Here is a 16,346-nt window from a genome sequence, read left to right as displayed (position 1 = left end):
ATATACCATGTTGTAACAGAAAAATGTAATATCAACAGGCAAACAACTAAAAAACCTGATGCAAATCACTAACAAGCACCTGAAGATGAGCCTCCAGTGCTCGAAATGCATAGTGCAGTAAATAAACGCAACTTGTGACTGTAGGCGGTTTGTTCTTCATTTTATTAAAGAATTCTTCCAATATGAGATGGCACCCTATCCTCTCTCTCTCTCTCTCTCTCTCTCTCTCTCTCTCTCTCTCTCTCTCTCTCTCTCTCTCTCTCTCTCTTCAATGCGTCTGGAATGAGGGAGACTCCCAAGTCAGTGTTACGACATGTTCACACCAAAGAATGATGTAAACCTGGAAGAAGCACTTGTCATCGATGGTGGATTTCTTCTCCAGTGCGTTGTATGGAAGAATGGTGAAACACTTAAGTTAATGCTAACCAAATACGTTGAATACTTAAGAAGACACTACAGCGGAAGTGCGACAAGTGTGGTGGTCGATGGCTACCCAGAAGACCTGCCCACCAAGAGCATCAAATATGCTGAGCACCTCTGCCGAAGCAAAAGACACACTACTCCTGAGGTCATATTTACCGAGCTAATGATGGTGACTGTCTCAGGAGCAATTCCTTTCCAGAAATAAAGCACATCATTAGCTTGCTTATTTCGAGGCTCGAAGATGAAGGCTTCTCAGTAAGGCAAGCTACTGAAGACGTAGACCACCTAATTGTTGCCACAGTGCTTGAGGTTTCCCAGGAGCATGAGAAGGTTGTGGTTGTTGGTGAGGATACGGACCTTCTCATCATGCTCAATGCCCTAGCCACACCATCAGCAAATATATATTTCTTGAAATCTGGAAGAGGAAAGACCTCATCAAAAGTATATGATTCTAACAGTTGCAAACTGGCAAAGATCAGGTCACTCATTTCTTTACACCATATGTGGATGTGACACAACTTCAGCACTCTTCGGTCAGGACAGGAAGAAGGTGGTCAATCTACTGGTCAAAAATAAATGTCTTCTGGAAGATATCAAACCTTTCTTAGAGCATGACACTCAAGCTGAAGCTATTGTCGAAGCTGACCTCCGATTTACGTAGGTATGGCAGGAGAGACTTCAGACAACTTGCGATTCGACCTGTTTTCCAAAGCGATTGTGAAATTCAGATTCACCCTAGCATCCCTACCACCAACGTCGGAAGCAGTTCGCCAGCATTGCTTGTGGACCTACTTAAAAGTACAAATGTGGATAGGACACCAGATGGATCCGCTCCTCTGGGGATGGCAGGCTTCAGAGTTTTGTCTTTGCCTCATTCCTACCTCCAAAGGACCAGCTCCACAGTCTCTTCTCGCAACAATTTCCTGCAAATGCAACAAGTGCTGTGTAGGTAGTTGTGCGTGCCGGAAGGCTGGTATTAAGTGCTCATTAATTTGTGTAAACTGCAGGGGGATCTCTTGAACTAGCTCCCTCCAACCAGATGAAACCGACGAACAAGATGTTAACGAAGACCTGGATTCTATATATGAGGTGACGAAAATTACTGACTTTGAGGAGCCGAGTGACGGGGTGTCGGACTCGGAAATTTCAGACTTTGAGAAGCTGAGTGGTGCAATGACAGTCAAACGTTGACGTATGTGAAATTTGTGTACGTACCTACTTTTACCTTCATCTCATACATTTATGTAAAATTCTGTAATTACGAAATATAATAATCACTACTTAATTTCAAGGAGTGTCTCTTCCTGCGTCCTTCATATCAGTTGAATGGGTATCACTATATTATATTGAGGGTTATGAACGGAGACCACGTACCTGACAAGACAAATTTCACAAGGGAGCTGAAAAAATAACCTTTAATAAAAATTTTGATTGTTTTGATTTTTTATTTTGAGATAATCACTTATTACTCACAGGTTGTGCATTCTTTTTTGCATCATTTTGTTATAACATGTATTTTTACACTTACAAGTTTTTTTGAGTCAGAACTTTCTGACATCTGTCAGATATGAGGTCTCAGTTCTTAACCCTCGACATATGAAAAACTTTTTTAATATGTTTCAAATTTTAAAAAATTTTAGAATTTTTCTATTACTATATTAAATAAGTGCAAGACAATTGGTTGCTATAATTTTGTGTTTAAAAGAGTGTACATAAGAATTACTGAAGAACTACATTTGAAATGTATGATGAGAAATGGTCCAACTTTAATGAGGATCAGTACACAAATGGGTGGTTCAAAAAATACACTTCTGGTTTCATCGAATGCCAAATTTCTCTCACCATATCTCTTTTATGAACGACATTGTTGATAGGTGGGGTAATTTCTACGATATTACAAAAAAGAGGTTAAAACGAATATTTTTTTATGAACATGTGAAATTGGTGTAATTTTGAAGAACACTAGTATGGAAACGGGTGGTCCAAGAAATATACGGATGGTCTCGTTCAATGCAGAATTTCATGCCCTACAATTTTTAAATTCCGCTATGTTTTCGATTTGTGAGTCATTTAAGAGATATAATCTCGAAACCGAAAAATACCCCTCTTTCGGGAACATTTTTGCCCCCCAGCACTTTTCCACAACTACGCCGTGGGGGAAAACGTAGGATAGTCATACTGGGACACAAACGAAGCCATTAAAACAATAAAATTTTTGTAGCAATTATTTCCGATTTGAATGCTAATTCTACTGGACTAATTGTAAATACTGTTTGTTAGGGCACTGCGCCGTTGCCACACTCACCCTATCACGCGAATGAACGCCACAACAGATAACAAAATATGCACTAACCGTCGCATGCAGATTGCCGACATCGTAACCAAAGTATTGGACATTGATTTACTCCAGGGTATGGCTGCTCTCGGAACAGAATTCATAGGTTGCAATCACATTCTAGGAAACTGTCGCTGAATAACAATGACGGAAATAATGGACGCAGTATATCGGGACAAAACACGGGGCCTGCGCCTAACTGGACTCCACCCCCGCAAAATCCTACCGTGAGCACTTTAGAGGTGTCCCAGGAATGGTCCTCTAGCAACGCAGGCGGGTCATACTAAAACCGCCCCCATCGTACTCACTGCGACGGTCTGAAAGGGGGGCGAGTGGAAGGAACAGACGGCATGAAGAGCAGTGGCAGCTGTTGGGTAAGAGCACAAGAGCACGTGAACACCGTAACTTTTGACACCTTGCTGATTTATTCGTTATTTTTCTTTGAACGCTTTAAACATAATGTACTCTCCTGGAAATGGAAAAAAGAACACATTGACACCGGTGTGTCAGACCCACCATACTTGCTCCGGACACTGCGAGAGGGCTGTACAAGCAATGATCACACGCACGGCACAGCGGACACACCAGGAACCGCGGTGTTGGCCGTCGAATGGCGCTAGCTGCGCAGCATTTGTGCACCGCCGCCGTCAGTGTCAGCCAGTTTGCCGTGGCATACGGAGCTCCATCGCAGTCTTTAACACTGGTAGCATGCCGCGACAGCGTGGACGTGAACCGTATGTGCAGTTGACGGACTTTGAGCGAGGGCGTATAGTGGGCATGCGGGAGGCCGGGTGGACGTACCGCCGAATTGCTCAACACGTGGGGCGTGAGGTCTCCACAGTACATCGATGTTGTCGCCAGTGGTCGGCGGAAGGTGCACGTGCCCGTCGACCTGAGACCGGACCGCAGCGACGCACGGATGCACGCCAAGACCGTAGGATCCTACGCAGTGCCGTAGAGGACCGCACCGCCACTTCCCACCAAATTAGGGACACTGTTGCTCCTGGGGTATCGGCGAGGACCATTCGCAACCGTCTCCATGAAGCTGGGCTACGGTCCCGCACACCGTTAGGCCGTCTTCCGCTCACGCCCCAACATCGTGCAGCCCGCCTCCAGTGGTGTCGCGACAGGCGTGAATGGAGGGACGAATGGAGACGTGTCGTCTTCAGCGATGAGAGTCGCTTCTGCCTTGGTGCCAATGATGGTCGTATGCGTGTTTGGCGCCGTGCAGGTGAGCGCCACAATCAGGACTGCATACGACCGAGGCACACAGGGCCAACACCCGGCATCATGGTGTGGGGAGCGATCTCCTACACTGGCCGTACACCACTGGTGATCGTTGAGGGGACACTGAATAGTGCGCGGTACATCAAAACCGTCATCGAACCCATCGTTCTACCATTCCTAGACCGGCAAGGGAACTTGCTGTTCAAACAGGACAATGCACGTCCGCATGTATCCCGTGCCACCCAACGTGCTCTAGAAGGTGTAAGTCAACTACCCTGGCCAGCAAGATCTCCGGATCTGTCCCCCATTGAGCATGTTTGGGACTGGATGAAGCGTCGTCTCACGCGGTCTGCACGTCCAGCACGAACGCTGGTCCAACTGAAGCGCCAGGTGGAAATGGCATGGCAAGCCGTTCCACAGGACTACATCCAGCATCTCTACGATCGTCTCCATGGGAGAATAGCAGCCTGCATTGCTGCGAAAGGTGGATATACACTGTACTAGTGCCGACATTGTGCATGCTCTGTTGCCTGTGTCTATGTGCCTGTGGTTCTGTCAGTGTGATCATGTGATGTATCTGACCCCAGGAATGTGTCAATAAAGTTTCCCCTTCCTGGGACAATGAATTCACGGTGTTCTTATTTCAATTTCCAGGAGTGTAGATGGGGTAACCCTAAATAAATGGCACCTACCGCGCTGCGCTACATTGTTCCCCGACTCAGTGAAACTGAAACTTGGGATCACGATCACGGGCGCACATTCACGGGCCAAATACGTACGGATTTGATGAGCAATGTAAACGGTTTACAGCACTCAACTAAAAGTTTACATCAATACCACCAGGTGACAGCGCACTGCAGCAGTCGTTTGCGTGGCATAAATCCCACGAGGCAGTTAGCACACTGCGCAGATACACCAATTCACTCGCTATATGGTAACATTAGATCGTACATTAGTATATTTTATACTGACAAAAACACCTATTTTGTGAGATTCTGAATGAGATATAGTACAATAAGTTTTGGATTTTATCCAACAGTAATCCGTTTGAGGCACTCAGAACCATAAAGCACATGATTGTCAATTGTGAGAGTGGAGCATTTATTCAATGCTTCTGAAGTCTGTTGAGCTTACGGTGGGTCAGGTATATCTGCACTGTGGGCCCACATTACATCTGTATCTGAACATCCAAGAAAAGCTGTCTCACTGGTGTCTCTGATATTCACTTAAATTTGGGGGTCAAGGACAGTGTGCTTTTGGCCCTCGTGGCTCTCAGCGCCTCATTTGTATTCTGGTCAAGTGACCTCGTTGGTAGATAGCACTATTTGAATTTAATAATTTCCATGAAAGGCAGTGTGTGTTTGGAGTTAGCTGTTCACTGCGCAGGAATCGGCTTTCTTGTGCAGTGTCAACATCAGCTCTGTTGAACCTGTCTTAATGAGCGTACAGCATTGTGAGCCGCGAGTCCCCCATTTGGGGAAGTTCGTCAGCCGAGGGCAAGTACTTACTGCATTCGACGCCCACAATGGCCGACTTGCGCGTCGGAGATGGGGATGAAATGAAAACACAATACCCAGTCCCTAACGGAAAAAAATTTTCTGCTCGAGCTGGGAATCCAACTTGGGCCTCTTGAACCTGTATTAAACGCTAACAGAAAACAGAATCACCAGGAAAAGGAAGCAGGGCCTCTCAGACGACATTCGTTGTCTGGGAAAGTGAGGAAATCAAATAAGGGTGACTAGAAGCGAACATTCAACAAAGAAGTGTATAATACGCGTAATCTGTGTGGGTGCATCGTAATAATGCCCGATTATCGGCCAGGAAATCAATTCATTAACTAATACATGAATTGTACATACATGATCTTGTACATTTTTCCGAAAAACTAAAAAAAGGCGCGAAAACTGCCACTTACATAAAAATGTGAAATGGAGAGTAGTGAATGCCTAAACATTGTTTCATTCTTGCCATCAACTGCACTAAATAATATACAGAATAACAAAATACCACATACACAACTTTTTTCAGACAAGTTGAAAATTATTATTATTATTATTATTATTATTATTATTATTATTATAGACAGTGGCGGAAGTTGTACAAATATCTTGATAAGCATAACTGTTTTACATAGATGCTATTAATTTCACACTGACATATTTACTTGAATCGATAATGCCATTCCAAAACTGTGTAGTCTCTGGTGCTACTGGCGTCAAGGGACAATTAGTTAGGTGAGTGTGGAATGAGAGGTCCGAACAGTAGTATCATCTACATGATAATGTGTGCACATAATTTCCTTAATAGTCATAGTTGCATATTTGCATGGAAGTAAGGCGCTGCACGAGTTTCAAAAAAGTTTGCATTTCACATTTTTATGTAAGTGGCAGTTTTCGCGCCTTTTTTAGTTTTTCGGAAAAATGTAAAAGATCATGTATGTTAAATTATGTATTAGTTAATGAATTGATTTCCTGGCCGATAATCGGGAATTATTACGATGCACCCACACAGCTTACGCGTATTATACACTTCTTTGTTGAAAAACACGAGTCGGTGCATACTACATTATATTATAGCGGTGTATTAAATTTAGCTAACATACTGAATTTTTCTTTAGACTTGGGACTTGGTGTCTGTCATCGATCTCGAAAAAACTGCTCTGACGAATCAATGAAGCCACAGTGTAATATCTACATCATCTCTTATATTTCCTCAACTGTTTGAGATATCGAAATGAGATTTTGGCAAATGATAAACCGCAAAGAGACTATTTTTCCTTATGTTTATTATGCAGAACGTCTTCATTTACGGTGTTATTCCACGAACTACAGAATTTTTCGAAGAAAGCACATGCTATAGGTTTCAGAACAACATAAGTGAAGATATTACACGTTTATTTTTGTACCGCGGATGTGCTTTTCCATAAGCTACCGATCTTACTTTTCCTCAGTTCCTTACTTAAACTTCATAAGCCACAGTTTCGGAATTGTCTCTGCACAACATGTTTGTGAGGTGAAACTGTAAACTCTGCTGTGCTCTGGCCAAAGAAGCAAGTTTTAACAGGGCTACAAGTTAAAAGTACAGGTTTTATTAAAATTCGGCACTCATGATGCTTCTCTGAAAATTACAAATGGTTAATAAACCAGACGAAAATCAATTCAGCGGAATTCTTTTTTGATATTAACGAAAGCAGAGGTGGCAGAACTTTTCGAATGGTCACCATAAAAGTGAGGGCTCCACTTAATACTAAACGAAAATTTTGAGCGTACGCTTCAGTTTAGAACGCACTATACCTCGAGCGCTCTAAAGTTCCTCTACAGGGCGCGCCCGTAACCCCCACCACCACCACCACTCTCCCCAAACGTGCCCAGCCGTTCGCGCAGCGTTATTCGGCCCGGGCTCAACGTTTCTCACTGTCAAGAATTTGTCTGTTTCCTGTCTGGTAGGCATGGGATTTCTGCGAAGAGGGGACGCAAAGATCGACCTTCTGAACGGGACAAGTTGTAAGTTTCTTAAGAAAAACATCATGTCATGGTAGGTATTGCGAAAAAGTGAAGGTCAAAGTCTCAAATTGATAAAAACTAAGGCTCTGTCCACTAGTGGTGGGCAGTACTGTGTTCATAATGCACTAGAATGTCAGAATACAGGAGATGCCATGGATATTTTATCCCACATTCAAACGAAAATAGGCGAATCAGAGCATTTAACATAACAACAAAAGGCTGAACTAGCTGATTTGCTAAATAAATATTCAAATGTCTTACCACATAAGCCTGGCATCATCAAGGGGTACGAATATCATGCGCAGGTAGTCCCTTATCAGATGTATCCTAGGCGCAAACTATGTTGACACAGCGCGCAGTGACAACTGTAAATGGGAAATGCCTTTAGGTCACTCACACCAGTCACTGCGCCGACTACCAACTTCGTCTGCACATACAGTACTGTCATGTGACGTATTGCTTTCCCTGGGCCTAAGGAGAGGCGGTGCAATTTCTACTTAATTTAGCTTCATATATAGTATTAATAGTTATGATGGCATTTTGTAGTCAGTCCGGCAAATTTCTCTTCTAAAAATGAAAAAAAAAACTTTTCTAATTTTAAAGCATGATTCTTCAAAGTTAAGTGAACTTCTTGTAATTATAGATAGTAAATATTTCTGTTTAATTCATGACAGTCTGACAGATGATCGGCTGTACTAATCTCGTGGACTAATGTATATATGCAAATATATTTGTATAACAACTGATCAAGATTTGGACACAGGCTTTGAAGCAGTAGAAGTATGCTTTGTTTCATGGACTAACCACAGTGGCGTGTAAAGCAAGGAATTTTAAATATGTCCTGAACAGTACAATAGTTAATTCAAAATAATTTGGCAAAGTATTAATGTATGACAGAGATACACGGTATGGGAATGAATATTAAAATGTACACCATAAAATCACACTTTTACTGTAAGCACAGCCAGTATGGGTAAGATATACCAGCAAGCAAGAGAAATAAAAATCTTTAGCTATGCAAGCAAGGCACAAACCTGTAAATGCGTGTGGCTTATGTTTAGCTTATTTTTACAAGCTTAGTTGCTAAGTTTTGGCAGGAACCAGTAATTATTTTTCTTGTGAATTTTTCTATATGAATAAAGTAAGCCCATAGTACTAATAGAAAAATCTAGGAAATGAGTTCCTTATTGAATCTTGTCAATCTCGTAGTTACACAAAATTTCTCTTTGTGTGTGTCTGGATGCCCATGTTCGATTCGCGCACGCGGCGGACGGTTTATTTACCCACTTTTTGCTCTGGTAATTTTCGCTTATTTCGTAGACACCGTAATTTCTATGCAAGTAAAGGTCGTATAGCGGTGCCTGTACGAAAGGAAACAAGTTTTTCTTTTATGCAAGATATTTCACATGTAAACATCAACCAAGTAACTAAGTACATGACCGAATACTATGAGAATATATAAATCTTGTTACATAGCTCCACTGCTAAAATCACAAGAGATATTAATATACAAATAATTCTAGTGTTGTATTAAGCTTCACCTTGCGTGAGAACAAAATACTTGCACAACTATTTGATTGTCAATGTACACAGAAGCTCCTGAGAAAAGACACAAAGACTCTGTATTTATTGCAGTTTAAAACCCACTGTGGAACTCAGCACACTTAGTGATACTGAAAGGCTATGCAAGCAAAAGCAAATAAAACATGTGAAAGCCCATAGTAGTACGTGAATCTGTACTCACCTCTGCTGCGTCGGATTATGGAGGTAATCGGATGAAGTATGCACGAACGCTTTTAACCAAGTGTATCTTCAAAAGTGTTCTCGCACGGAACCACAAATAAACGCGTCTGGTAAACATGGTACTAACAAAGCGAACTGATGTCTGCCATTGTGGTATTCAGTAACAGTGCTTAACAAGTCCACTATTGTCACGTATGGTTGTGCTTGTTTAAAGTACAAAAACTTTAAAGACTGAATAAATAACCTGTGCCCTACGAGAACGCTAAACTACCGTTTGTCGTAGACAGTTTTGTGATATGATTAGCTAAGAGATGAACTATGTGCAACAGGCTAACAGTAATTCTACAGTGGATGTCATGCCGCGCTCTGACCGGTGACAGTGTTGCCAACGTAAAACAAGGAAACGTGTTCTCACTTTGAAATGAACGAACAGTAGAAACTGCGTATAAACTACATTAAACAACTGACCAGACAAATATGCTAAGCAAAACTCTATTCAGCGCCGTGTAGTGGATAACAAATGTTTTGTCTCTGTGATGCTGCACTTAATTTGTTTTGTATAAACGATGCTGAAGTGAAAAGCAGAAGCGCAGCCCGCGACACATCGTGCTAACCTTGGTACCAGCAGCAGGCATTTGTTCCTATGAAGCAGTTGGTGTAGCGGCAGAACCGCAACAGAAAAGGTGATAGGAGCCGCCGACCGTGTGATGTGAGCTCCGTATCAGTTACATAGAGTCGTATCAAATGAAATTTACAATGAAGACTTTAACGCTGACGTGTGTCACACTGTTTAAGAACTTTACAATTTGTAAACTGTTGAGCCAAAAATAGCTCGGACTTAAAAACAATCAGTACAATAATTTTGATAACATAATTAAAACAAAACAATTTTGTGTGTAATTCTGTTACGTAGCGGTTGTAAACATGAAGCGAACTTTGTGTAACAAAACTGGATGGAAATTTTATCCCTCGCTGCGTTTTCTTGCGGAGGCATGTTTTCCCGTCGGCTACGCCGAAGTTGGGAGGATTGGAAACAAAGTATAATGCCACGTAAACACAACTATTCACTTTTGCCTCAGTCAAATGTAAATATTGAAAAAACGTTCTCATGCAATCCTGAAAACTAAGCCTTATAATAATGACAGTTTATTGATCAGTGCGCAAGTAAACTTTATTTGGTTATTATATAACTATAGCAAATGAGAATATTTCTGAAAATAATTTGCCATCAGAAAGTCGTAACCAATACATTAAAAAAAAGAGTAAAATTCTTTTGAAAAATATTTAGAGAACAATTAAATACTAGCTGGTAACTGATTGAATGCATGAAGTATGTTCTGTTCATCATATAACATCATTCATTCATTCATTCATTCATTCATTCATTCGGCTTACAACACATTATATACCCTCATTATCTGTGAAAGACGTTTATGCCATGCCCCCAAAGTGATTACGAAAATGTATTTATAGAAGTCTATTAATACTGTAATTTATAGTACCGAAAAATGTTTTCTGTTTTTTTTATACAAAGAAATGTTTTGTAATTAAAATCGTTTGGATAGACACAGTGCTTAACAAGTCCACTATTGTCACGTATGGTTGTACTTGTTTGAAGTACAAAAACTTTAAAGACTGAATAAATAACCTGTGCCCTACGAGAACGCTAAACTACCGTTTGTCGTAGACAGTTTTGTAATATGATCCGCTAAGAGCTGAACTATGTGCAACATAGCATCGTTTATACAAAACAAATTAAGTGCAGTATCACAGAGACAAAACATTTGTTATCCACTACACGGCGCTGAATAGAGTTTTGCTTAGCATATTTGTCTGGTCAGTTGTTTAATGTGGTTTATACGCAGTTTCTACTGTTCGTTCATTTCAAAGTGAGAACACAACCACCTCTGGCCGTAACAACGGCCTTGATACGCCTGGGCATTGAGTCAAACAGAGCTTGGATGGCATGTACAGGTACAGCTGCCCATGCAGCTTCAACACGATACCACAGTTCATAAAGAGCAGTGACTGGCGTATTGCGGCGAGCCAGTTGCTCGGCGACCATTGACCAGACGTTTTCAATTGGTGAGAGATCTGGAGAATGTGCTGGCCGGGCAGCAGTCGAACATTTCCTGTACCCAGAGACGCCCATACAGGACCTGCAACAAGCTGTCGTGCATTATAATGCTGAAATGTAGGGTTTCGTAGGGATCGAATGAAGGGTACAGCTACGGGTCGTAACACATCTGAAATGTAACGTCTACTGTCCAAAGTGCCGTCAATGCGAACTAGAGGTGACAGAGACGTGTAACCAATGGCACCCCATACCATCACGCCGGGTGATACGCCAGTATGGCGATGACGAATACAAGCTTCCAATGTGCGTTCACTACGATGTCGCCAAACAGGGATGCGGCCATAATGATGCTGTAAACAGAACCTGGATTCACCCGAAAAAGTGACGTTTTGCCATTCGTGCACCCAGGTTCGTCGTTGATACACCATCGCAGGCGCTCCTGTCTGTGATGCAGCGTCAGGGGTAACCGTAGCCATAGTCTCCGAACTGATAGTCCATGCTGCTTCAAACGTCGTCGAACTGTTCGTGCAGAAGGTTGTTGTCTTGCAAACGTCCCCATCTGTTGACTCAGGGATCGAGATATGGATGCACCATCTGTTAGTCATGCGGGTAAGATGCCTGTCATGTCGACTGCTAGTGATACGAGGCGGTTGGGATCCAGCACGGCGTTCCGTATTACCCTCCTGAACCCACCGATTCCATATTCTGCTAACAGCCATTGGATCTCGACCAACGCGAGCAGCAATGTCGCGATACGAGAAACCGCAATCGCTATAGGCTACAGTCTGACCATTATCAAAGTCTGAAACGTGATGGTACACATTTCTCCTCCTGACACGAGGCATCACAACAACGTTTCACTAGGCAACGCCGGTTAACCGTTGTTTGTGTATGAGAAATGGGTTGGAAACTTTCCTCATGTCAGCCCGTTGTAGGTGTCGCCACCGGCGCCAACTTTGTGTGAATGCTCTGAAAAGCTAATCATTTGCATATCACAGCATCTTTTTCCTGTCGGTTATATTTCGCGTCTGTAGCACGTCATTTTCGTGGTGTAGCAATTTTAATGGCCAGTAGTGTAATTACTTTAATTTTCTCATACTTTTTGCTTACGTTTGTCGTCTATGGTTTCCTCCCGCCCGTCGCAGACGGGTAAAACAGCCAATAATTTTCTTACCGTGACATACTGGGAAAACTATGCTTACCAGTTTTCTCCCAGAATATTCTCATTCACTATAAATTCAGAGAGAGAGGTGTGGGCTTCGTCACTACTCGGAGGTCGCAAATGTCATGGGGTAACTCCTAAAATTGTGTCGGATCTCCTTCCGCCTGACGTAATGCAGCTATTGGATGTGACATGGACTCAACACGATGTTCGAAGTCCCCTGCAGAAATAATTAGCCATGCTGCCTCTATAGACGCCCATAATTGCGGGAGTGTAGGCAGTGCAGGATTTCGTGCATGAACTGATCTGTCTATATGTCCCCTAAATGGGATTCGTGTCAGGCGATCTGGGAAATCGAATCATTCGATCGAATTGTCCAGAATGTTCTTCAAACGAGTCACGAATAGTTGTGGCCCAATAACGTGGCGCATTGTCATCCATAGAAATTTTACCGTTATTTGGGAACATGAAGTCACTGAGTGGCTGCTGATGATCTGCAAGTAGCCAAACATCTCCATTTCCAGTCACTGATAGGTTCAGTTGGTCCTGAGGACCCAGTCCGTCCATGTAAACACAGCCTACACCGTTACACCAGCTTGCACAACGCCTTGTTGACAACTTGGGTCCGTGGGGCCTGTTCCATAGTCGAATCCTACCATCAGCTCTTACCAACTGAAATTGGGACTCATCCGACCACGACACAGTTTTCCAGTCCTTTAGAATCCAACCAAAATGGTCAAGAGTCCAGGAGAGACGCTGCAGGCGATGTTGTGCTGTCAGAAAAGGCACTCGCATCGGTCGTCTGCTGCTGTAAACCATTAACTCCAAATTTCTCCGCACTGTGTCTAGCGGATACATTCGTCGTGCGTCCCACATTGATTTCAGCGCTTATTTCACGGAATGTTGGTTGTCTGTTGGCACTGACAACTGTACGCAAATAGTTCTGCTCTCTGTCGTTAAGTGAAGGCTGTCGCCATTGCATTGTGCGTGATGATGAGAGGTAATGCCTGAGATGTGGTGTTCTCGGCACACTCTTGACACCGTGGATCGCGGAATATTGAATTTCCTAACGCTTTTCGGAATGGATTTCCCAAGCGTCTAGCTCAAATTACGCTTCAGTGTCGGTTAATTCCCGTCGTGTGACCATTATGAAATCTGTAACCTTCTCACATGAATCACCTGGCTACAAGTGACTGCTCCATCCATGCACTGTCCTTTTATACTTCATGTACGCGATACTACATCCATCTCTATATGTTGACATTGCAATCCATGACTTTTTTTACCTCAATGTATCTTATCAGCGACAATGCATTACTATGCTGTTCACAGTAGTGTACCCGCATTCCTATTTTCTTATTCATTATTAAACCATTCCTGCTTTACCCATATTTGCCTTTGTATTTATAACCCTTTATTCACCGGACCAGAAGTCCTCTTCCTCCTGCCACCAAACCTCACTAATTTCTAATATATCTATCCTCAACCTGTCCATTTCCTTTTTTAAATTTTCTAACCTACCTCCCAGATTAAGGGATCTGTTTCCACACTCCGATCCATAGAGAGCTATACAAACCGAAATATACAGCTTGGACATATAATTGAAACTATCTGATCAGCATTACCCGCAATTACCTTAATTTTTATTGCACTCCCATCACTACGACTATTATATTCACTTGATGATTCAGCAGACGCAATAATCACAATAAAAACAATTGGACGACAATGATACTGAAGATAGGAATATCCTTGTTTCTCTTGATGACGTGAAGTAACAGCTTCGCTAATCTGATGTTCGAGCAACAATAGCTGGCTGCTAAGCGGTAACTGATCAGGATCATAGGTTTGGCATCTTGTAATAGCGATAGTGGCGCCTCGTTTTCTTAGTGTGTTCACTGGCGCCACTACGTTTGCTCGCGTTGTCTGTCCGTGAGTGGCAGCAGCAGCAGCAGCAGCAGCAGCAGCAGCGCTTATCGATAGCGCTTACTGTGGTACCATCTTTGGAGCAGCCTTTAGTATTTCCGGGTCGTCGTGTGTCGAACAAGAGGAGTTGGACAGAGCAGCAGTGAGGTCTGGACAGCCAGTACTCGCCCGACCGCTCGCGACACACATCCACTGTCCGGCGGAAGGGTGTGGTCGCGAGAGTGCACGACCACGTCAAGGACCGGATCCAGCGAGGTTTAGTTGAATGGACAGTGATAGTAGAGTAGTGCAACTTTCACGTGTGTGTGTGTGTGTGTGTGTGTGTGTGTGTGTGTGTGTGTGTGTGTGTGTCTCCGTCGAAGTGATCTCATGGAAATGAATTGTGAGTCGATGATTTATACTGGGATCTTTCCTGTGCCTGACTCGAGTGGAGACGACCGTTGGTTGGTCGTTCGGTCGGTCGTCGCAGCGGACGACGTACATTTGGTCTTCCGACCGCTTCTGACTTCTCTGTGTTTGTGCCGACTTGTAATTCGTCCGTGTTGTTTCATAGTGACTGGTTTTAGTATTGTGAGTTGTTGTAATTGTTTCCCGGGCTCCGTGTGTATCTCGTGGATTTGAATGAGCAGTTATTTTAATGCTTTCTGCGTACTGGATTTGGTGTGAGTGGGAGGGTGAACGGACATGAGGTCGTTTGGGGGCGCAGCAGCGAGCAGGTCCGTGCAGTGCGAGGGGCAAGCCGGGGTTGCTGGCGGCGTGCTGCCACTGCCGGATCGAGGAGGGGTGGCTGCGAGAGCGACGACTTCGTTGCACACCGAACCCTGGACCTTTGAGTGAACAGTTTACTGCTAATGCAATCTTCACTATTCTGAGATCTCGACTTCGGCAGGTGGATTGTTGCTCCCAGGGCCGCTGAGCCTGGCGGCAACGAGAGAAGTGTTTAGAGGCGGTGAAATATTGCACCCGTCTTTCTCTATTTGTTATTCATCACTGAATTTAGTATTATTCTTGTTAGTGAAGTACAACCAGTGGTATTCTCTGCCTTGTGGCCGCTAACGCCCCAGTTACCTGCCCTGCAGGTGGCGTGCCTTTCCTCGTCGTGTTGATGCTGTCCGCCACGGCGTGTAGTTTGACAACCTCTTGTATTGTACTGTGCGTATTTGTGTGTGTGTGTGTGTGGGGGGGGGGGGCTACGTCGGTCCTAGTGTTTCCTTCGGCCTCGGGTGTTTTCTGAAGACGTAGTGCTGTCTGTCTCTTCGCCCTTGCCTAAAAATATTCCATCGTTGTACCGGTGATTGGACGTTAGGCGGACTGGTTAGTCGGTCGGTCGGCGCGTAAACTGCCCCTAGTTTCAGTAGTTTTAGTTGTCATCCTGTTACGTGAGTACAACTCTTGGCTGCCTGTCTCACCCTGCCTTATGTTTGATTTACCTTCCCAGGCCGACCCTTGGAACACTTGCTGAGAACCGCTTGTCTTGATTCCTTAGATTGTGATGTTTGTTTTAAAGATATTTGTAATTCTCTAATTACTGTTATGACCTTTAGCCGAGCAATAATTTCACTTCTTTGGTGATAAGGACTTCAGCCGTGTTACAGTAAGTTTTTTTTAAGCAAATTTGTTTTAAAAGCAAGCTATTTATTTTAAAAGTGCTAATTAGAATTGTTCTTCAGACTTTTAATTCAGGCCTTCAGCCGTGTTTTGTTTGAGGTTATTGTTGGTGTCCTTCGGCCCTAAAATTGTGGATATTTTTTTCTGTGCTATCACACAGTCAATTGTCTTTTCAAGAGATCGTTTTAAAATTTCAATTTCTTTAAATAAAGTTTACGTATTTGTTGTGCAACCGAGAGTAACTGATTACGGCCCCATCCACAATCGCAACCTTATCCTGCCCCATCCAGAGAAACGAGCTCTCAAAATCCGCTGAATTTCGATTGCGCCAAAAGTCGCACA

General features: G+C 43.3%; 1 protein-coding gene across 1 annotated transcript in view; it reads right to left on the bottom strand.

Annotated features, from left to right (window-relative positions):
- Positions 1 to 442: 442 nt before the first annotated feature.
- Positions 443 to 16,346, bottom strand: part of LOC126189026 (eukaryotic translation initiation factor 3 subunit A-like) — a 28,636-nt gene continuing 12,732 nt past the window's right edge. Inside the window, exon 3 of the mRNA XM_049930855.1 lies at positions 443 to 537. Within this exon, the coding sequence (XP_049786812.1) occupies positions 443 to 537 (95 nt within the window). The remainder of the gene's footprint in view (positions 538 to 16,346) is intronic.

The sequence above is a fragment of the Schistocerca cancellata genome, chromosome 1, assembly GCF_023864275.1.
Source record: "Schistocerca cancellata isolate TAMUIC-IGC-003103 chromosome 1, iqSchCanc2.1, whole genome shotgun sequence".
Lineage (NCBI taxonomy): Eukaryota > Metazoa > Arthropoda > Insecta > Orthoptera > Acrididae > Schistocerca > Schistocerca cancellata.
The sequence above is the reverse complement of the archived record's forward strand: the minus strand, read 5'-3'. Positions and strand labels throughout refer to the sequence as shown.